The sequence below is a fragment of the Leucoraja erinacea genome, chromosome 4, assembly GCF_028641065.1.
Source record: "Leucoraja erinacea ecotype New England chromosome 4, Leri_hhj_1, whole genome shotgun sequence".
NCBI lineage: Eukaryota > Metazoa > Chordata > Chondrichthyes > Rajiformes > Rajidae > Leucoraja > Leucoraja erinaceus.
Genome location: NC_073380.1, coordinates 2,711,853 through 2,731,747, shown reverse-complemented (window position 1 = coordinate 2,731,747; position 19,895 = coordinate 2,711,853). Strand labels below are relative to the sequence as shown.

At 48.7% G+C, this 19,895-nt stretch overlaps 1 protein-coding gene across 1 annotated transcript in view; it reads left to right on the top strand.

Moving 5' to 3' along the window:
* sspo (SCO-spondin) overlaps positions 1-19,895 on the top strand; it is a 214,785-nt gene that overhangs the window by 111,781 nt on the left and 83,109 nt on the right. The window contains 8 exon segments of the mRNA XM_055633417.1: positions 2,477-3,046; positions 4,657-4,827; positions 5,496-5,705; positions 9,477-9,573; positions 9,937-10,157; positions 11,645-11,791; positions 11,875-12,024; positions 17,529-17,695. Of these exon segments, the coding sequence (XP_055489392.1) occupies positions 2,477-3,046; positions 4,657-4,827; positions 5,496-5,705; positions 9,477-9,573; positions 9,937-10,157; positions 11,645-11,791; positions 11,875-12,024; positions 17,529-17,695 (1,733 nt within the window).

Genomic DNA, 19,895 nt, shown 5'->3' with positions numbered 1-19,895 from the left:
AGTTTTCAACTACCTGCCCGAGGCGGTTCTAGCTGATCCATTCCCGATTTTGTTTTTTTTTAATCGCGAGACAATTTCATAATTATATTAAAATAAAAAGCGACTTCTAACGCCATCAACGCCTACAACGTGACGGATCTCAAATGGGACAAAACGCGGTGTAAGTCGTTTATTTTGCATATAAACTTGCTTCTTGGGATAACTTTAATCAATCCTCTATAAGCGAAAATGTGATTTGGGCCCCATACGAACCGGCAGTGTTTTTCCTGCTGATATGGGGTTCAAACTCACCGCAAATGCAACGTTCCAATCGATCGCGTTCCAGAAGGAAGATGATTAAAATGCCCATTTATTTTGGAGATAAGCCGTCTAAATTGTCTATATTTTGTGTTATTCTCTCTCTCCATGATCATTATTTTTAAACTAAATATTCACAACAGTTTGAGTCGCATGTATTGTGCAAAAAAACAATAATCTGATTATATTTTGGGTGGATGTTTCTGAATTAATTTATGGGAATTAAACATTAAATTACTTCCATCTGGGATATAAATTCATGATAGTGAGATTTAAAAATCATGTTATATTGTGAATTCTTGTGTGAATGGGATTAGTTTGTTATTAGGCTATTTAAAAAAATTATCCTTTTCTTAATAAATGGAATCTACAGGACATTGTTAATGGGAAAGTAGTGGGCAGAAAGGCATGTCATGTGTGGTTTGAAGAACAAAAACTTGTAGTTTACAATGCCAAAATTGAAAAGGTAAGGACAAACAAGGTGTTGTGGCGGTCCCTGGGGGGTAGGCCACTTCTTGGATCATCCCCCTCGCTGATTGAGGGACAGGTATAGTGTTGAGTATAGAAGTTGGGATGTAATGTTAAAATTGTACAAGGCATTGGTGAGACCAAATCTGCAGTATGGTGTACAATTTTGGTCGCCCAATTATAGGAAGGATGTCAACAAAATAGAGAGAATACAGAGGAGATTTACTAGAATGTTGCCTGGGTTTCAACAACTAAGTTACAGAGATAGGTTGAATAAGTTAGGTCTTTATTCTCTGGAGCGCAGAAGGTTAAGGGGGGACTTGATAGAGGTCTTTAAAATGATGAGAGGGATAGACAGAGTTGATGTGGACAAGCTTTTCCCTTTGAGAATAGGGAAGATTCAAACAAGAGGACATGACTTTAGAATTAAGGGACAGACGTTTAGGGGTAATATGAGGGGGAACTTCTTTACTCAGAGAGTGGTAGCGGTGTGGAATGAGCTTCCAGTGGAAGTGGTGGAGGCAGGTTCATTGGTATCATTTAAAAATAAATTGGATAGGCATATGGATGAGAAGGGAATGGAGGGTTATGGTATGAGTGCAGGCAGATGGGACTAAGGGAAACAAAGTTGTTCGGCACGGACTTGTAGGGCCGAGATGGCCTGTTTCCGTGCTGTAATTGTTATATGGTTATAGGGGCGTTGGTCTGCCACGGGGTTTCCAGACCACCCTGGGTTTTGTGCTCGCAAGGTGTGTACTCTCGCTGTAGGAATTAAAAGACTACTGTTTGAACCCGCCTGGCGCCTGGCCTTTTCCTGAACCTCGTCCAGGCCGCTACAGTGTACAGAGTTGCTTATTGGTTACAATCTGAGGAGTACGATGATGCTACTGATTATGATGTACTCGCTAGCAACTGATCTTCTCCATAAAGACTTGGTCTATTGCTAGAAATTGTAATTTATTTATCTATCTGTTACAGATTTACAGCATATAATACAATAATATTAAAGTTCTGATCTTGAGAATATCACATTTTTCAATTTTCAAGGCAGCCTCTGTGTTTATTACTATTTCCGTCACAACGGTCAATTTTGTAATTAATTACAGTTAGGTAATTAACTAATTATATGCTTTAATTTCAGGTCATCCAAGTAAGATGTTTTATATTTGTTTCAGAGTGCTTCAATCTATAATAACTGAAAATTTCATTCAGTTCTCTTGATTTTTAAGAACGTTATGGGCTTTTGACTGTCCTCGATCACAGCTTTTGTGTTAAGTCAATGGAAAAGCAATAGGGAACAAGATGCTAATTTCCGAGTATGAAAATGGCCATAACTTTTTTAATACTGAAGATATGAAAGTGAATTAGGTGTCAAATTCAACTTCTTTTTATGCTTTATCTGATGGGATGAATTACAGACTTGATTTTTTTAATCTCAAAATGTTGTAACATTGCTAGTATGAGGGGCCGAGGAGCTGAGGGATGGAGGGTAGAAGTGATGGAAGGGCTGTGCTGTAATGTTGACCGTGACCTCTGCCCTCTGCATGTAGAGGGTCAGGGCGAGCCCGGTATCTGTGCAGATCTTGCCAATAGTGAGTGGCCATTGACTGCAGGGCTTCGATCTGCTGCACAGGTGTCAACTCTCTTGATGCTTGTTGTTATCCCAGTGTGTCGTGCATCACTCTCCCGTGACTGCCCCTGTCCTCCACAGTGCAGGGACACTGGTGCCCGTGGTCGGCATGGACGCCGTGTTCCAGGACATGCGGCACGGAGTCGACCACACGTTACCGTGCGTGTGCCTGCCCTGAGCCACGCGATAATGGGACGGAGTGCCCCGGAGCCCAGCGCGGGCATGGCAACACGGGCCTGCAGGTGGCTGTGGAACGCTGCCCCTCCCTGTCCTTCTGCCCAGGTACATGGCACACTCACACGGGGCACGGACATGGCACACGGGACATGGACATGGCACACGGACATAGCACACGGCACACAGACACGGCACATCGGACACGGACACAGCACACGGGACACAGACACAGCACGCGGGACATGGCACACGGACATAGCACACGGCACATCCACACGGGACACGGCACATGGGACACGGCACATGGGACACGGCACATGGACACGGACACAGCACATGGGACACGGACACAGACACAGCACACGGGACACGGACATAGCACACGAGATATGAACATGGGACACGGACATGGCACATGGGACATGGCACACGGGACACGGCACACGGACACAGACATGGCACACCGGGACACGGGCATAGCACATGGGACACAGCGCATGCACCATCCGCTGTATAAGAAGGGAGCAAAGCAGAAGAGAGGAAACTATAGGCCGGTTAGCCTGACTTCAGTGGTGGGTAAGATTTTAGAGTCCATTATAATTATAAAGGTTGAGGTTACGGAGTATTTAGAAGTTCATGATGAAATAGGCTGAAGTCAGCATGGTTTGGTGAAGGGGAGATCACCTGACAAATCTGTTGGAATTCTTTGAGGAAGTAAATAGCAGGACAGACAAAGGAGAGTCAGTGGATGTTGTTTATCTAGATTTTCAGAAAGCCTTTGATAAGATGCTAGCGATTAGGCTGCTAAAGAAGATGAGAGCGAGCCCACGCTATCAAAGGGCAGATACTAGCATGATTAGCGGGTTGGCTGGATGCCAGAAGGCAAAGAGTTGCAATAAAGGAAACTTTATCTGGTTGGCTGCCAGTGACTAGCGGAGTTCCGCAGGGGTTGGTGCTGGGGCCGCTACTCTTCACGTTGTATATTAATGATTTGGACGAGAGGATTGAAGGCTTTGTGGCCAAGTTTGCAGATGATACTAAGATAGGTGGAGGGACAGGTAGTATAGAGAATGCAGGGGCTCTGCAGAAGGACTTGGACAGGTTGGGAGAGTGGGCAGAGAAGTGGCAGTTGGAATATAGTGTAGCAAAGTGTGGAGTCAGGCATTTTATTGGTAGGAATAAAGGCGTAGACTATTTTCTAAATGGGAAGAGAATCCAGAAATTGGAAGTGCAAAGGGACTTGCGAGTGCTGGTGCAGGGATTCCCAAAAAGTTAATTTGCAAGTCGAATCGGTAGTAAGGAAGGCAAACGCGATGCTAGCACTTATTTCTAGAGGACTAGAATACAAGAACAGTGATGTAATGCTGAGGCTCTATAAGGTGTTGTTCAGGCCGCATTTGGAGTATTGTGAGCAATTTTGGGCTCCATATCTGGGGAAGGATGTGGTCCTGGAGAGGGTCCAGAGGAGGTTTACAAGAATGATCCCAGGAATGAGTGGGTTAACATATGATGAGCGTTTGAAGGCACCGGGCCTGACCTCGCTGGAGTTTAGCAGAATGAGGGGGGACCTCATTGAAACTTACCGAATAGTGAAAGGCTTGGATAGAGTGGATGTGGAGTATGTGGAGGGGATGTTTCCACTAGTGGGAGAGTCTAGGACTAGAGGACGTAGCCTCAGAATTACAGGACGAAAAAGAGAGAGAGAAAAAAAGGAGAGAGGCAGAGAGAGAGAGAAAAAGAGACAGAACAAGAAAGCAGAAACAGGAAAAGAAAGGAGAGGTGGGGGGGAGAGGGAAGGAGAAAGAGAGGAGGAAGGACAGAGAGGGGGAGGGAAAGGGAGAAGGTGAGGCAGGAGAAACAGGGGAAGGACAAGGATTCAGGTGACCTATGAAGCAGAAGAGAGATGTGGGGGGTGGTGGTGGATGAAGGGATGGAGGGGGGAGCACAGGGGGAGGGGGAGTGAGGGGGAAGGGAAGAAAGAGATGGCAGTGTGGGGAAAACGGTCGTAGCCAGTGATGGGGATGTTCTAGACGGGTGATGGTGCCAGTGTGTTGTTGACGTGTGTTGGTGTGTCTCTGGTGCAGTGGACGGGGGCTGGAGCCGGTGGTCAGCGTGGTCGGAGTGTGCCGGTTGCGGGGCGGTGTCGGCAAGATCTCGCCGGTGCAGCAGCCCCCCACCGCGGTTCAGCGGCGCACAGTGTGGCGGTGAGGCCGAGCAGAGACAGGCCTGTCACAACAGCACTGCTCCATGTACAGGTAGGGACAGGGACATGGGCGATTGGGGGTGAACGGGAATGGGGGGAGGGAGGGTGAATGGGGGGAGGGGGGGGAAGTGGGGGAAGGCAAGAGAGAGAGAGAGAGAGGGGGAAAAGAGTGAGAAAGGTGGAGAAGGATGAGAGGGGAGGAAGGGGGGAGAGAGGGATAGTTATATGGATGGGAAGGGAATGGAGGGTTATGGTCTGAGCGCAGGTATATGGGGCTAGGGGAGATTATGTGTTCGGCATGGACTAGAAGGGTCGAGATGGCCTGTTTCCGTGCTGTAATTGTTATATGGTTATATGGTTATATGGAGGGGGAGATAAAGCAAGGGGGCAGAGCGGGAGGGTGAAAGAGAGAGTGGCAGAAGAGAAGGGGGCAGAGAGGGAGGGAGGGGGACAGAAGGGGAAGAGAGGGAGGGAGGGGGAGAGAGACAGAAGGGGGCGGAGAGGGGAGCAGAAGGGGGCAGAGAGGGATGGGGGGGAGAGAGAGGTATTTTATTTTTGATTCTCCTGTGTGCAATACACAGAGAGGTGTGTGCTGGACATGCCACTGCTGCCCACAGCTTCACTGTGATCGGGGTGACGAGGTTTACAACATGGAGCTTGGGCGATGGGCTGTGTCTGGTCCGTACCTCACCCCCACTGCCCGCTCTTGCCCCCCCCCAGACTGCGCTGGCGACCAGGTCCTGCTGCCCTGCGGCCGCCGCTGTCCGCGCTCATGCGATGACCTCTCTCTGGACGTGCTGTGCCTGGACGACGGCGCTCTCACCTCCGATGCAGACGCCGGGTGCCAACCGGCCTGTGCGTGTCCAGCCGACCTGCTCCTGCAGAACGGGACCTGTGTCCCTCCCGGGGAGTGTGGCTGCAAGTCTCGAGGTGAGTGAGAATGGGGAGGCCAGGGGGGGGGGTAGTCATCAGCCCATCATCTCCCCAACATCAGCCCCCAACTCTGCCTGGACGACTTGCCCAGCAACGAACCAAGTCAAGTCTAGTCAAATCACTTTTATTTCTATAGCACACATAAAAAACAACTCTCGTTGGCCAAAGTGCTTTACATTGGTAGAGGTACTAACGTTATACAACATTGGTTGATAGATTAAGTACATACATAAATACATACCTGTAGCCCTCCCTCAGAGGACGTCACGAAAGGCTTGAGAGTAAAGATGAGGTTTTTTTTTAAAATGAACCAGCACTCCCACGGGTCACCCCACTGTGGGGGGGGGGGGGGGGGGGGGTGAGATTCCCTCCCCATCTCTCCCCCCCCCCTCCCTGTCTCCAGTTACCCCCCCCCCCCCCCAATCGCCGTCCCTCATCCCCCGCTCCCTGTCTCCTGTGTCCCGCTCCTCTCCCCATTTTGGCTAGTTACCCTCCAGCCTCCAACAGCTCCTCCTGCTGTCAACACGATATTGTTGAATTCTCTTCAATTCATAGAGTGACGCAGCATGGAAACGAGCCCTTCGACCCAACTTGCCCGTGCCGGCCAACATGTCCCAGCTACACTAGTTCCACCTACCTGCATATTCCTTCCAAACTTGTCTATTCCATGTACCTGTCTAACTGTTTCTTAAACATTGGGAAAGTCCTTGCCTCAACTACCTCCTCTGGCAGCTTGCTCCATACACCCACCACCCTTTGTGTGAAAAAGTTACCCCTCAGATTCCTATTAAGTCTTTTCCCCTTCATCTTAAATCTATGTCCTCTGGTCTTCCATTCCCCAACTCTGGGCAAGAGACTCTGTGCATCTAACCCGATCTATTCCTCTAATGATTTTGTCCACCTCTATAAGATCACCCCTCATCCTCCTGCGCTCCAAGGAATAGAGACCCAGCCTACTCAATCTCTCCCCCTCAATAGCTCACACCCTCTAGTCCTGGTAACATCCTCATAAATCTTCTCTGTACCCTTTCCAGCTTGTCATCTTTCCTATAATCTGAGGAAGGACATTATTGCCATAGAGGGAGTGCAGAGAAGGTTCACCAGACTGATTCCTGGGATGTCAGGACTGTCTTATGAAGAAAGACTGGATAGACTTGGTTTATACTCTTTAGAATTTAGGAGATTGAGAGGGGATCTTATAGAAACTTACAAAATTCTTAAGGGGTTGGACAAGCTAGATGCAGGAAGATTGTTCCCGATGTTGGGGAAGTCCAGGACAAGGGGTCACAGCTTAAGGATAAGGGGGAAATCCTTTAAAACCGAGTTGAGGAGAACTTTTTTCACACAGAGAGTGGTGAATCTCTGGAACTCTCTGCCACAGAGGGTAGTTGAGGCCAGTTCATTGGCTATATTTAAGAGGGAGTTAGATGTGGCCCTTGTGGCTAAGGGGATTAGAGGGTATGGAGAGAAGGCAGGTACGGGATACCGAGTTGGATGATCAGCCACTCCTGATCCTATATCTATGAATGGCTATCTCCTCTGTGCAGCCTCGAACCCTTTGGGCCAAATGGATTCTATTAATTCTTTTCCCCTTCATCTTAAATCTATGTCCTCTGGTCTTCCATTCCCCAACTCTGGGCAAGAGACTACTCCTGCCACCTAATTTCTTTCAGTAGCTCACAACACGGTGCTAGTCCATCAAACCCGATCTTCCTCATAAGGAACAATTTTCCACTGTCTATTTCTATAACATAGTGCTCAGAACTGAACACATTACTCGAAATGTGGTCTCACCAATGTCTGAGACAACTGCAACATGACCTCTCAACTTCTATACTCAGTACTCAGACTGATGAAGGCCAATGAGCCAAAAGCCATTCATGTGTAGGTCCTGCCCATGTTAGACTTCCCAAAATGCAACATCTAACATTTCAATGTATTAAATTCCATCAACCATTCCTCAGCCCACATGGCCAATCAATCATGGTCTATTGTAATTTTTCACAGCCATCTTCACTATTTGCAAAACCATCTACTTTAGTATCATCTGCAAACTTGCTAATCTTGCCGTGTATGTTCTCATCCAAATCATTATATTGATGACAAACAGTTATGGGCCCAGCACTGAACCCTGAGGCCCACCACTAGTCACAGGCCTCCAGTCCAAGAAGCAACCTTCCACCATCACCCTCTGCTTCCTTCCCTAAAGTTAATTTTCTATCCATTCAGCTTAGATTCCATGCGATCTAACCTTCCAGAGCAACGTACCATGCGGAACCTTGTCGAACGCCTTACTGAAGTCCATGTACACAACATCTACAGCTCTGCCCTCATCATAGGTCACGTCTTCAAAAAATTCAATCAGATTTGTGGAACACGTATAAAACCATGCTGACTACCCCTAATCAGCCATATCATTATCTTATTCCTCTAACGCAAGAGAATACGTCTAGTCTACTCAGAAACTCTAAATTTAAATGCATGTATATCCTATCCCTCAGAATACTCTCTAGTAACTTTCCAACTACAGATGTTGAGTATAGAAGCTGGGATGTAATGTTAAAATTGTACAAGGCATTGGTGAGACCAATTCTGGAGTATGATGTACAATTTTGGTCGCCTAATTATAAGAAGGATGTCAACAAAATAGAGAGAGTACAGAGGAGATTTACTAGAATGTTGCCTGGGTTTCAGCAACTAAGTTACAGAGATAGGTTGAACAAGTTAGGTCTTTATTCTTTGGAGCGCAAAAGGTTAAGGGGGGACTTGATAGAGGTCTTTAAAATGATGAGAGGGATAGACAGAGTTGACATGGATAAGCTTTTCCCACTGAGAGTAGGGAAGATTCAAACAAGGGGACATGACTTGAGAACTAAGGGACAGAAGTTTAGGGGTAACATGAGGGGGGACTTCTTTACTCAGAGGGTGGTGGCTGTGTGGAATGAGCTTCCAGTGAAGGTGGTGGAGGCAGGTTCGTTTTTATCATTTAAAAATAAATTGGATAGTTATATGGACGGGAAAGGTATGGAGGGTTATGGTCTGAACGCAGGTGTATGGGACTAGGGGAGAATACGTGTTCGGCACGGACTAGAAGGGTCGAGATGGCCTGTTTCCGTGCTGTAATTGTTATGTGGTTATATGGTTATATGTTAAGCTCACTGGCCTATAGTTCCCAGCATTTTCCCTGCTGCCCTTCTTGAATAGAGGCACAACATTCTCCACCCTCCAGTCTTCCGGCACCTTGCCCCTATTTGATGATTAATCAACCAGGGCTCCTGTAATTTCCTCTCCAGTTTCCCACAATGTCCTTGGATATATCTGATCAGGCCCTGGAGATTTGTCTACCTTCATACATGACAATGTCTTCAGTACCTGTTCAACTGTAACAGTGACTGCTTTAAGACACTGACAATTGACTGCCCCATGTTCCTCCATCCTGCTGTCTTTCTCGGTGAAATACTCCTTGAACATCTGATCTCATTGAATTCATCTGAACTCATTGAACTTAAACCTCTGTGTGTCTGCAATGTTCCCCAATTGCAAGGGCACAATGTGCAGGCGGAGGGAGTTGTGGAGGGGGGGGGGGGCGTTTGGGAACTGGGGCCGAGATATTCACACAAGGTGGTGGGACAGGCAATCACAGAGTGCTGGAGGAACTCAGCGGGTCACTCAGCATCTGTGGAGGGAGTGGACAGGCGACGTCTCGGGGGCGGGTTCATCAGATTGGTCACACGTGGTCTGTTTGTTGTCTTCCTGGTGCGGTCACAGACAGGAGCGTGAGTGGGAGCTGGAGTCTGTACCAAGGAGCTGGAGACTGGGTCTACACAGCGGCCGGAGAGAGCAGAGAGACCGAGTGCAGTAACTGGTGAGACATCACCTACCTCCTCCCTCCTCCTGACCCCAAACACTCTGACCTTCACCCTCTGACCCCGATCCTCTGACCCCTTACATCTGACCCTCATCCTCTGACCCCTAACTTCTGACCCTCCCCATCTGACCCCGTACCCCTGACCCCACCCTCTGACCCCCAACTTCTGACCCATCCCATCTGATCCCATACCTCTGACCCCCCCCCTCTGACCCTCACCCTCTGACCCCCACCCTCTGACCCCCCCCCCCTCTGACCCCCCACCCCCCCCTCTGACCCCCCACCCCACCCCCACCCTCTGACCCCCACCCTCTGACCCCCACGCTCTGACCCCACCTGACGCGACCTTCCCCCCTGCAGCACCTGTGTCAGTGGGCTGCTGGACTGCACGCCACACGCCAGTTGCCGGCGAGACGGGGGCTGGAGTCCATGGGCCCCGTGGACGGCGTGTTCAGAGACGTGTGGAGGCGGGTCCCAGCATCGCGTGCGGGAGTGCAGCAGCCCCAGGCCCCAGAACGGGGGCTCCCTCTGCCCTGGACCCGCCACCCAGAGCCAGGCGTGTAACACGGAGCACTGTGGCGGTAAGGCATGACGTCCCGGCACAGCACATGGGGTACTGGCACAACACGCAACACGGGGATCACGCAACATGGGGTACTGGGACAACACGCAACATGGGGCACCTGCAAAATGCAACACGGGGTACACACAATGCGGGGTACCCGCAACACGCAACATGGGATATTGGCAACACGCAACACAGGGTACTGGCAGCACACAACACGCGGTACTGGCACAACATGCAACACGGAGGAATTGGCAAGACATGGGATCCATGAGACAATACATTTGCTGACTCAGTTCCACCGCTACATTGCTGAGCTCTGCACCATATTGCTGACTGGTTCACCACCATTGACCAATCCCTCCAGCACCGAACCCAATCCTCCAGTCGATTCATTACTTGATGCTGGACCTGGTGTTGTGGGGCCGATCCTGATCTGTACCCCTGTACCCTGTGACCTCAGTGTCCCATGACCTGTACCCCTTGACCTGTACCCCTTGACCTGTACCCCTTGACCTGTACCCCTCTGTACCCCGTGACCTCTGTACCCCGTGACCTCTGTACCCCGTGACCTCTGTACCCCGTGACCTCTGTACCCCGTGACCTCTGTACCCCGTGACCTCTGTACCCCGTGACCTCTGTACCCCGTGACCTCAGTACCCCTGCATCCCTTGACCTGTACCCTTGCACCATGTGACCTAAGTACCCCTGTACCCCATGACCTGTACCCCTGCAAGTCAAGTCATATTTATCTGTCACATACACATACAAGTGCAGTGAAATGAAAGAGGCAATGCCTGCGGATTGTGCAAAAAAACCATAGAACAGAATCAGTATTTACATGTTAGAAAATAATTTTTCACAAAAGACACAATACAACAGTAAATGAGTCCCTGGTGAGATGAGAGTTTACAGTCCTGATTGCCTGTGGGAAGAAACTCCATCTCATCCTCTCAGTTTTCACAGCATGACAGCGGAGGCGTTTGCCTGACCGTAGCAGCTGGAACAGTCCGTTGCTGGGTTGGTAGGGGTCCCCCATAATGTTGCTGGTTCTGGATCTGTACCTCCTGGTGTATAGGTCCTGCAGGGGGGCGAGTGTAGTTCCCATAGTGCATTCGGCCAAACGCACTACTCTCTGCAGAGCCTTCTTATCCTGGGCAGAGCTGTTCCCAAACCAGTTTATGATGTTTAAGAGGGAACTGCAGATGCTGGAGAATCGAAGGTTACACAAAAAAGCTGGAGAAACTCAGCGGGTGCAGCAGCATCTATGGAGCGAAGGAAATAGGCAACGTTTCGGGCCGAAACCCTTCTTATGATGTTGCCGGACCAGATGCTTTCTACAGCCCCTGAGTAGAAGCACTGAAAGATCCTCAGTGAGACTCTGAATTTCCTCAGCTGCCTGAGGTGGTAAAGGCGCTGCTTTGCACCATGTGACCTCAGTACCCCTGTACCCCATGACCTGTACCCCATGACCTGTACCCTTTACCGGTCTCTTCCCGACAGACTGGGGGCCATGGACGGAGTGGAGCTCGTGTTCCAGCACCTGTGGGCCCGGTTTGGAGACTCGACATCGCAACTGTAGCTGGGACGTGTCGCAGTCGTGCCTGGGCTCAGACTGGGAGTCACGGCACTGTAATGGCTCCTGTGGAGGTGAGTCCCACCCGCGTTCGTTCCCACCGCACTGCTCAACGCGTGCCCCGGCCAACACGCCTCATCTTTGTGTCCGCCAACAGATGGGACGGCGTGGAGCCCCTGGTCGCCCTGGTCACGGTGCAGCGTGTCGTGTGGGGGTGGGGAACAGGTCCGCACCCGAACCTGTCACCGGCCCCCTTGCAACGGCTTCCCTGTCCAGAGTACAACCTGTCAGACCCAGGTCTGCCTCGGTGAGTTGCTCCCCATCCTACGGAACCTCCAGTCCCCCTGAACAAGCTAACACCCTCATTCATCTCCCCTCCCCTTCGCCACCTCTCTGTGTCCATGTCTCCACCTCCCTCACACCCTCATCCATCTCTCGCCCCTTCACCCCCAACTTCCTGTGTCTGTCTAACCCTCCATGTCTTTACACCCCCTCCCCATCTCCCTCACACCTTCATTCATTCCTCTCTCTTTCACCACCTCGCCCACAACTCCACATCCAAGGTCTCTTAACTACAGGATACCACAAGACTAATTTATTCCTTGGAGTGCAGGAGCATGAGGGGTGATTATATAGAGGCGTACAACATCATGAGGGGGAATAGATGGGCTGAATGCACGGTGCCTTTTAACCAGAGTGAACCAGAGGACACGGGTTTAAGGTGAGGGGGGAAAGGTTTAATAGGCACCTGAGCGGTAACTTGTTTACATAGAGGGTGCTGGGTGTGATGGGAATGAGATGCCAGAGGAGGTAGTTGCAGCAGAGACTATAGTAAGATTAAACGAGAACTTACCAGTTTGAAGTTTGATCTTTATTTTATGAGGAGTTACGATGAGGGATTACGTGAAGAAGCCCCGTTCAGCCACACGTGCGTCAATCTTCAAAGCAGCGGTGTGAAATCACAGATAATAATAGTGACTGAAGTATGATAGTAAGATGAAAGAAGACTAGAACTACCAGATGATCTTAATGAGGGCTGGGAGCAGAGGGCACGTAATCCCTCATCGTAACTCCTCATAAAATAAAGATCAAACTTCAAACTGGTAAGTTCTTGTTTAATCTTACTATTTTACTTCAGAGTCACGTGAGTGACTACGTGAAGATTTCAAAGCTCTGATTTCATGCCGTGAGAAACAAGTCTACACAACCACAACTGCCTCATTGACAAATGAGGGAAAACATTCATAATGCATACAGTCATGACATAGATTTAAACATGCTGATGCTGTTAAATAAGCAATAACAATAGTCACATCTCTCATCCGGGTGGAACCTATAACAGAACATAAAATAAATTGAGAAATAGCCCTGGTCTGGCAACGGGTTATTATAACAGGATTGAAAATTTGTTCTTTGACCACGCTACAGCCGTTAGGATGTGGTCCAGCTGAATGTTATTAACCCTTGCTGCTGCTGTTATAACAGCCCTGGTGGAGTGAGATCTGGATCAGTATCTACTCCTGCATACCTCAACTCCGTTTTAACACCTGGCAAGATCTGAGCAGATAGGTTCTTATAACGTCTTTTGTAACTAACAATCATAGTTCGCTCAGAGTCTCAAAGACTCTTGGTGACCTTGACGTATTGTTGTAAATGTGTGTCCCCACATAACGAAAGGTCCCTGGGTATGTCTTGAACTATTTTGAGACCCGACACCTCTACTGCTCTGCTTAAATAAATTATAGCATAAAATACTATGCATATATTTGCAGATGTAATCATCCTCTCCTGTCACAATAATGTAGTGAGTGACCTTTTGCGCTAACCAGCGGCAGGAGGATAACTATCTAATGAGGTCCGGTCAAAGCTAAGAATGTAGCTGGAACCCCCTGGTGAAATAGTGTTAACACAATGTCAACCTCCCATACTGCATTGTACTTGTCCTGGGAAACTTGTGTAACAGATATCCTTTACTAACTCGATAACCAAGGTGAACCCAACAACTTGGACATCGTTAGCTGCAGTAAGTCTGATGGAAAGCACCTTGGCACAGTTAATGATCCTATAACTCAATATTGTCAAAGATCATTTAAATGAACTGCAATAACAATAATCTGTACCATTTTAAAATGTAACATGAGCTTTAAACAAACGCTTCCCATCTCCTGAAGCAGCAAAGTACCGCTTTTTGGTACCATTCCAGCACTGTGAATACATACAAAATAGGCATGACAACCCAAGCCGTAAGCAGTCTATTGAGAATCTGTAGAACATATATTGATTTTATCATGCAACGGCTGATCTCTCAAGCCGCAGGCTGGACCAGCAAGTTACGTTTAAATAACCATATAAGGTTGCATTATTATTATTCCCGACAAATCAGGAATAATAATAATAATAATACATTTTATTTATGGGGGCCTTTCAAGAGTCTCAAGGACACCTTACAAAAATTTAGTAAGTAGAGGAAAAACATGTAAGCGGAATGAAATAAATAGTAGAGACATGACTAGTACACAAATTAAAGACAGAATTCAATTCAAAACACAATATGAGGCAGTTCAAGCACAGATGAAAAGGGAGGGGGACGTGGGGCTAAGGATAGGCAGAAGTGAAGAGATGGGTCTTGAGGCGGGACTGGAAGATGATGAGGGACACGGAATTGCGGATCAGTTGGGGGAGGGAGTTCCAGAGCATGGTAGCTGCCCTGGAGAAGGCTCTGTCCCCAAAACTGCGGAGGTTGGACTTGTGGATGGAGAGGAGACCGGCTGATGTGGATCTGAGGGACCGTGAGGGTTGGAAGGGTGAGAGGAGGTCAGTGACATATGGGGGGGCAGATGGTGGAGGGCTTTGTAGGTGAGGGCCAGGATTTTATAGGTGATCCGGTGGGAGATGGGAAGCTAGTGCAGTTGTTTGAAGACTGGAGTGATGTGATGCCAGGATTTGGTGTGGGTGATGAGTTGGGCGGCTGCGTTCTGGACCAGTTGGCGTCGGTTGAGGTAGGTGGAGCTGATGCCAAGGAGAAGTGAGTTACAATAGTCCAGTCGGGAGGAGATGAAGGCATGGATGAGTCTTTCAGCAGCGGGCGTTGTGAGAGAGGGTCTGAGTTTGGCGATGTTGCGGAGATGAAAGAAGGAGGTTTTAATGACATGGCGGATGTGATCTCAAGGGTGGAATCCAAGATCACGCCAAGGTTGCGGGCCTGGGGAGATGGGGAGACAGTGGTGCCGTCGATGGTGAGAGTGGGGTTATTGATTTTGCTGAGTGTGGATTTGGAGCCTATGAGGAGGAATTCTGTTTTATCGCTGTTGAGTTTGAGGAAGTTATGTTGCATCCAGGTTTTTATAGCTGACAAACAGGAGTTGATATGGGGAGAGCGGAGGGGGGGGGGGGGGGGGATTGGGTGACGAGGTAGATCTGGGTGTAATCGGTGTAACAGTGGAAGTCCAGGTTGAAGTAGCATAGTATCTGACCAAGGGGGAGGATGTAGATGATGAAGAGGAGGGGGCCGAGTACGGAGCCTTCGGGAACGCCTTGAGTGACTGTGGCTGTAGCAGAGGTGTGGTTATGGAGAGAGATGAAGTGGGATCTGTTGGAAAGATAGGAACGGAGCCAGCTGAGTGCAGAACCTTCAATGCCAAGGTCTTTGAGTCTGGTGAGCAGGAATCAAACTGCATAGGCCAATTCCACAGCTGGAACCTAAAGCGACTCTTAATGACTCTATTTCAAGGCCCGACTCATAGAGCAAATTGGAGGAAGACATAAAAGACCATTCCTCATGCTTGTAGCGAGAATGTATCTTTCGCCACCGTTATGCCACACATTTTGCAACCTTTGAATTAGCATGGAACAACATATCTATATTCGGTGTTGCGTTAAATCAGAATTTCATAAATACTGTGTGGTCCAACACCCATTCTGTGTTGTCATTGATCTGTACTTAATGATACTCCAGTGGCAAATGCGATTAAGTACCTTTTACAGGATCTTTTCCCTGATTGCACCCTCGTGCTTATCATATGCCACATCTTAGTGTATCAACATGAAGTTGAGCATGCACCTATGCATATTCACTCAATCACTCTTTAACCCATAAAATGCACAGGGTCTATAGATAGTTGATACCAATACTGAAGAGTTAATAACTCATGCAAATCTCCTGCACCTCCAACTAGCGATGACATTCGCATATTCCTACCTTAAGCCATAGCATAATTTTGCAATATAATGACATATTTATTGATCAACTACTGGAGCAATGCTGAATACTGTTTGTCCATCATAGTGGCTTTCTTAGCTTCAGTTGGCAATAGCAAGTTGTATTATCAATGACTTTCATGACCCGTATTGTTTGTCATTAAGCATGCTGTCAGTTCTCCCACTTGCACAACTGCATCACATCTATTACATTGCCAGTTAGTCTAATGAATAGAACTGCTTTATAACAACAAGGTTGTTCCAGGTTTCTTTTGACTCCAATCTGTTGCCCAGGGCGGAGTCACAGGCCAACTATCCATTTGATAACCTAATTTACTTGGATAGGAGAGAACAGTTTCTAAAGTAGCTTGAGACTGAAACATTGGACCCCAGCATAACTCTTTATTGTCAGAGGGAAAAGCCCTCCCGTCACCCGGAGCGCCTGGAAGTCACTGACAACCTGTCAGCGACCGACTTCCGCGACACTCGACACTCGACCCACTCCTGCGGCAAGAACCGGGGTTTCCCCACAGCCCATAGCTGGTTCCCTCGTCGGGCCTCGCGAATCCTCCGGCAGGAAGCCTCTGGAACAAGAGGTTCCTGCAGGGAATAAAACAGGTAAGAAAAACAAGCTTACCTGAAGTTTAAACTTACCGGGCTGGGGAGCTCCTGCTGCCCAACCGGCCACCTGCACCAATGCGTCTGACGTAATGACGCACATGCGGCTGAACGGGGCTTCTTCACGTAGTCACTCGCATGACTCTGAAGTAAAATAACAACATTTAAAATACATTTGGCCAGGTACATGAATGAGTAGGATAGGTTTAGAGGGATATGGGTCAAATGCGGGCAGGTGAGACCAGTTTAGTTGGTTGACATGATGGGCCAAATGGCCTGTTTCCATGCTGTGTGACTCCGGATTTCCCACAAAGGGTTTCTGACTAGACTGGACTTGCATTCTCTTGTGTTAGAGGAATAAGATATGATACCTTTGAAACATAGTCATGGAGTAATAATTTGGGATGTAACGCGCTGCCTGAGGGGGTGGTAGAGGCACAGACTCTCCGGACATTGAGCACAGATTGTGGCGGTGGAGAATTGCTGGTAAATAGGATGGTGTAGATGGCACTACACAATGTATGATATGGATTTGGTGGGCCAAAGGGCCTGTTTCCATGCTGTATGTGGTGTCAGAGCCAAACCCACAGCTCTCCTTCCTGTGGAGGGTGGGAGGAAAGAGGAACGGACAGACAGCATGGGAGGGGCTGTGGGGAGAGAGAGGGCCAGTCACGTCCCGTGAACACGGATGTGATTCCATGATGATGGAATGTTGCCTCCAAGTGCCCGTGTTCACCAGCTGCCCATGACCCTGCTGTCCCGAGGGGTCAAGGGACAAGCTGGTGTCAGGCCAGGTCAAGTAGTGGGATCATCATCAGGATGAGTTGGGGTGAGAGGTTAGGGTCAGATCAGGTTAGAATAAGGCAGGTTTGGGTCAGACTGAGAGTGGGTTGGGGTCAGTGTCGGGGGTCATGGTTTGGGGTCAGGGGCCTGGGGAGCTGGCCAAGGAGGGTCTGCTGCCCCTCAGTGAGTGTGTGTGTGTGTGTGTGTTTGCAGAGGTGGGCTGTCCATCAGACCGACTATACCGGGAGTGCGTGGGGGCTGAGGGATGTCCGTACAGCTGTGAGCACCTCCGCGGGCAGGTGGACTGTTTCAGCGACGGCTGCGAGGAGGGATGTCACTGTCCTGTCAACATGTACCTGCACAACGGCACCTGTGTCCAGGTGAGTCAGCCACCTGGGGGGGGGGGGGGGGGGAGGGGAAGAGGAGGGGGCGCGGGAATGGGCGGTGTGGAGGGGACCCTGGGGCGGGGGAGGGGGTTGCGAGAGGTCCCAGACTGACCTGCGCTGGCTCCATAATCCATGGTGTGAGCACTGAGATTCCCAGCCCCGTCTCCGTCGACCTCTCCCAGCCTTTGTGTGTGTCTGACTGAGTGTATCTGCCAGCCTCGGCCCCATGTCTGCCGCAGCCTGGCCTCATGGGTGTGCACAGGTGTGTGTGTGTGTGTGTGTGCAGGCGTGTGCGAGTTTGTATGGGTGTGTGTACATGTGTGTATGGGTGTGCGAGGGTGTGTAAAGGTGTGTGTGTCCGGATGCGTGAGGGAGTACGGGTAAGTGTGAGGTGCGAGGGTGTGTACATGTGAGTGTGTGTGTGTGAGGGTGTGTCCGGTTAAGTGTGAGGATGTTTACAGGTGAGTGTGCATCAATGTGTGCACAAGTGTCAGTGCACGCCGGTCTGTGTCACATGACCCCTGATGCTGTGATTGAGAGGACCCACGCTCCATATGTGTGCATGAAAGAACTGCAGATAATGGTTTAAATCGAAGGTAGGTATAAAAAAACTGGGGTAACTCAGCGGGACAGGCAGCACCTCTGTAGAGAAGGAATGGGTGACGTTTCGGGTTTAAAGAAGTGTCTCGACCCGAAACACCACCCATTCCTTCTCTCCAGAGAAGCTGCTGCCTTAAAGGGTTGACGGTGGATATGCAATGGAAGGCATTTATTGTTCAACAATTTATTGTTCAACAATTGTTCATCCCAGTTTGGCAAAAGAATAAATCAGGGAAGGTAGTGGATCCGTGGATAACAAGGGAAATCAGGGTTAGTATCAAAACAAAAGATGAAGCGTACAAATTAGCCAGAAAAGCAGCCTACCAGAGGACTGGGAGAAATTCAGAATCCAGCAGCGGAGGACAAAGGGTTTAATTAGGAAAGGGAAAATAGATTATGAAAGAAAACTGTCAGGAAACATACAAACTGACTGCAAAAGTTTTTATAGATATGTGAAGAGAAAGAGATTAGTTAAAACAAATGTAGGTCCCTTGCAGTCAGAAACGGGTGAATTGATCATGGGGAACAAGGATATGGCGGACCAATTGAATAACTACTTTGGTTCTGTCTTCACTAAGGACGACATAAATAATCTGCCGAAAATAGCAGGGGATCGCGGGTCAAATGAGATGGAGGAACTGAGTGAAATCCAGGTTAGCCGGGAAGTGGTGTTAGGTAAATTGAATGGATTAAAGGCCGATAAATCCCCAGGGCCGGATAGGCTGCATCCCAGAGTACTTAAGGAAGTAGCCCCAGAAATAGTGAATGCATTAGTGATAATTTTTCAAAACTCTTTAGATTCTGGAGTAGTTCCTGAGGATTGGAGGGTAGCTAAAGTAACCCCACTTTTTAAAAAGGGAGGGAGAGAGAAAACGGGGAATTACAGACCAGTTAGTCTAACATCGGTAGTGGGGAAACTGCTAGAGTCAGTTATTAAAGATGGGATAGCAGCACATTTGGAAAGTGGTGAAATCATTGGACAAAGTCAGCATGGATTTACGAAAGGTAAATCATGTCTGACGAATCTTATAGAATTTTCCGAGGATGTAACTAGTAGAGTGGATAAGGGAGAACCTGTGGATGTGTTATATCTGGACTTTCAGAAGGCTTTCGACAAGGTCCCACATAAGAGATTAGTATACAAACTTAAAGCACACGGTATTGGGGTTTCAGTATTGATGTGGATAGAGAACTGGCTAGCAAACAGTAAGCAAAGAGTAAGAGTAAACGGGTCCTTTTCAGAATGGCAGGGAGTGACTAGTGGGGTACTGCAAGGCTCAGTGCTGGGACCCCAGCTATTTACAATATATATTAATGATTTGGACGAGGGAATTGAACGCAACATCTCCAAGTTTGCGGATGACACGAAGCTGGGGGGCAGTGTTAGCTGTGAGGAGGATGCTAGGAGGCTGCAAGGTGACTTGGATAGTCTGGGTGAGTGGGTAAATGCATGGCAGATGCAGTATAATGTGGATAAATGTGAGGTTATCCACTTTGGTGGCAAAAACAGGAAAGTAGACTGTTAGCTAAATGGTGGCCGATTAGGAAAAGGAGAGATGCAACGAGACCTGGGTGTCATGGTACACCAGTCATT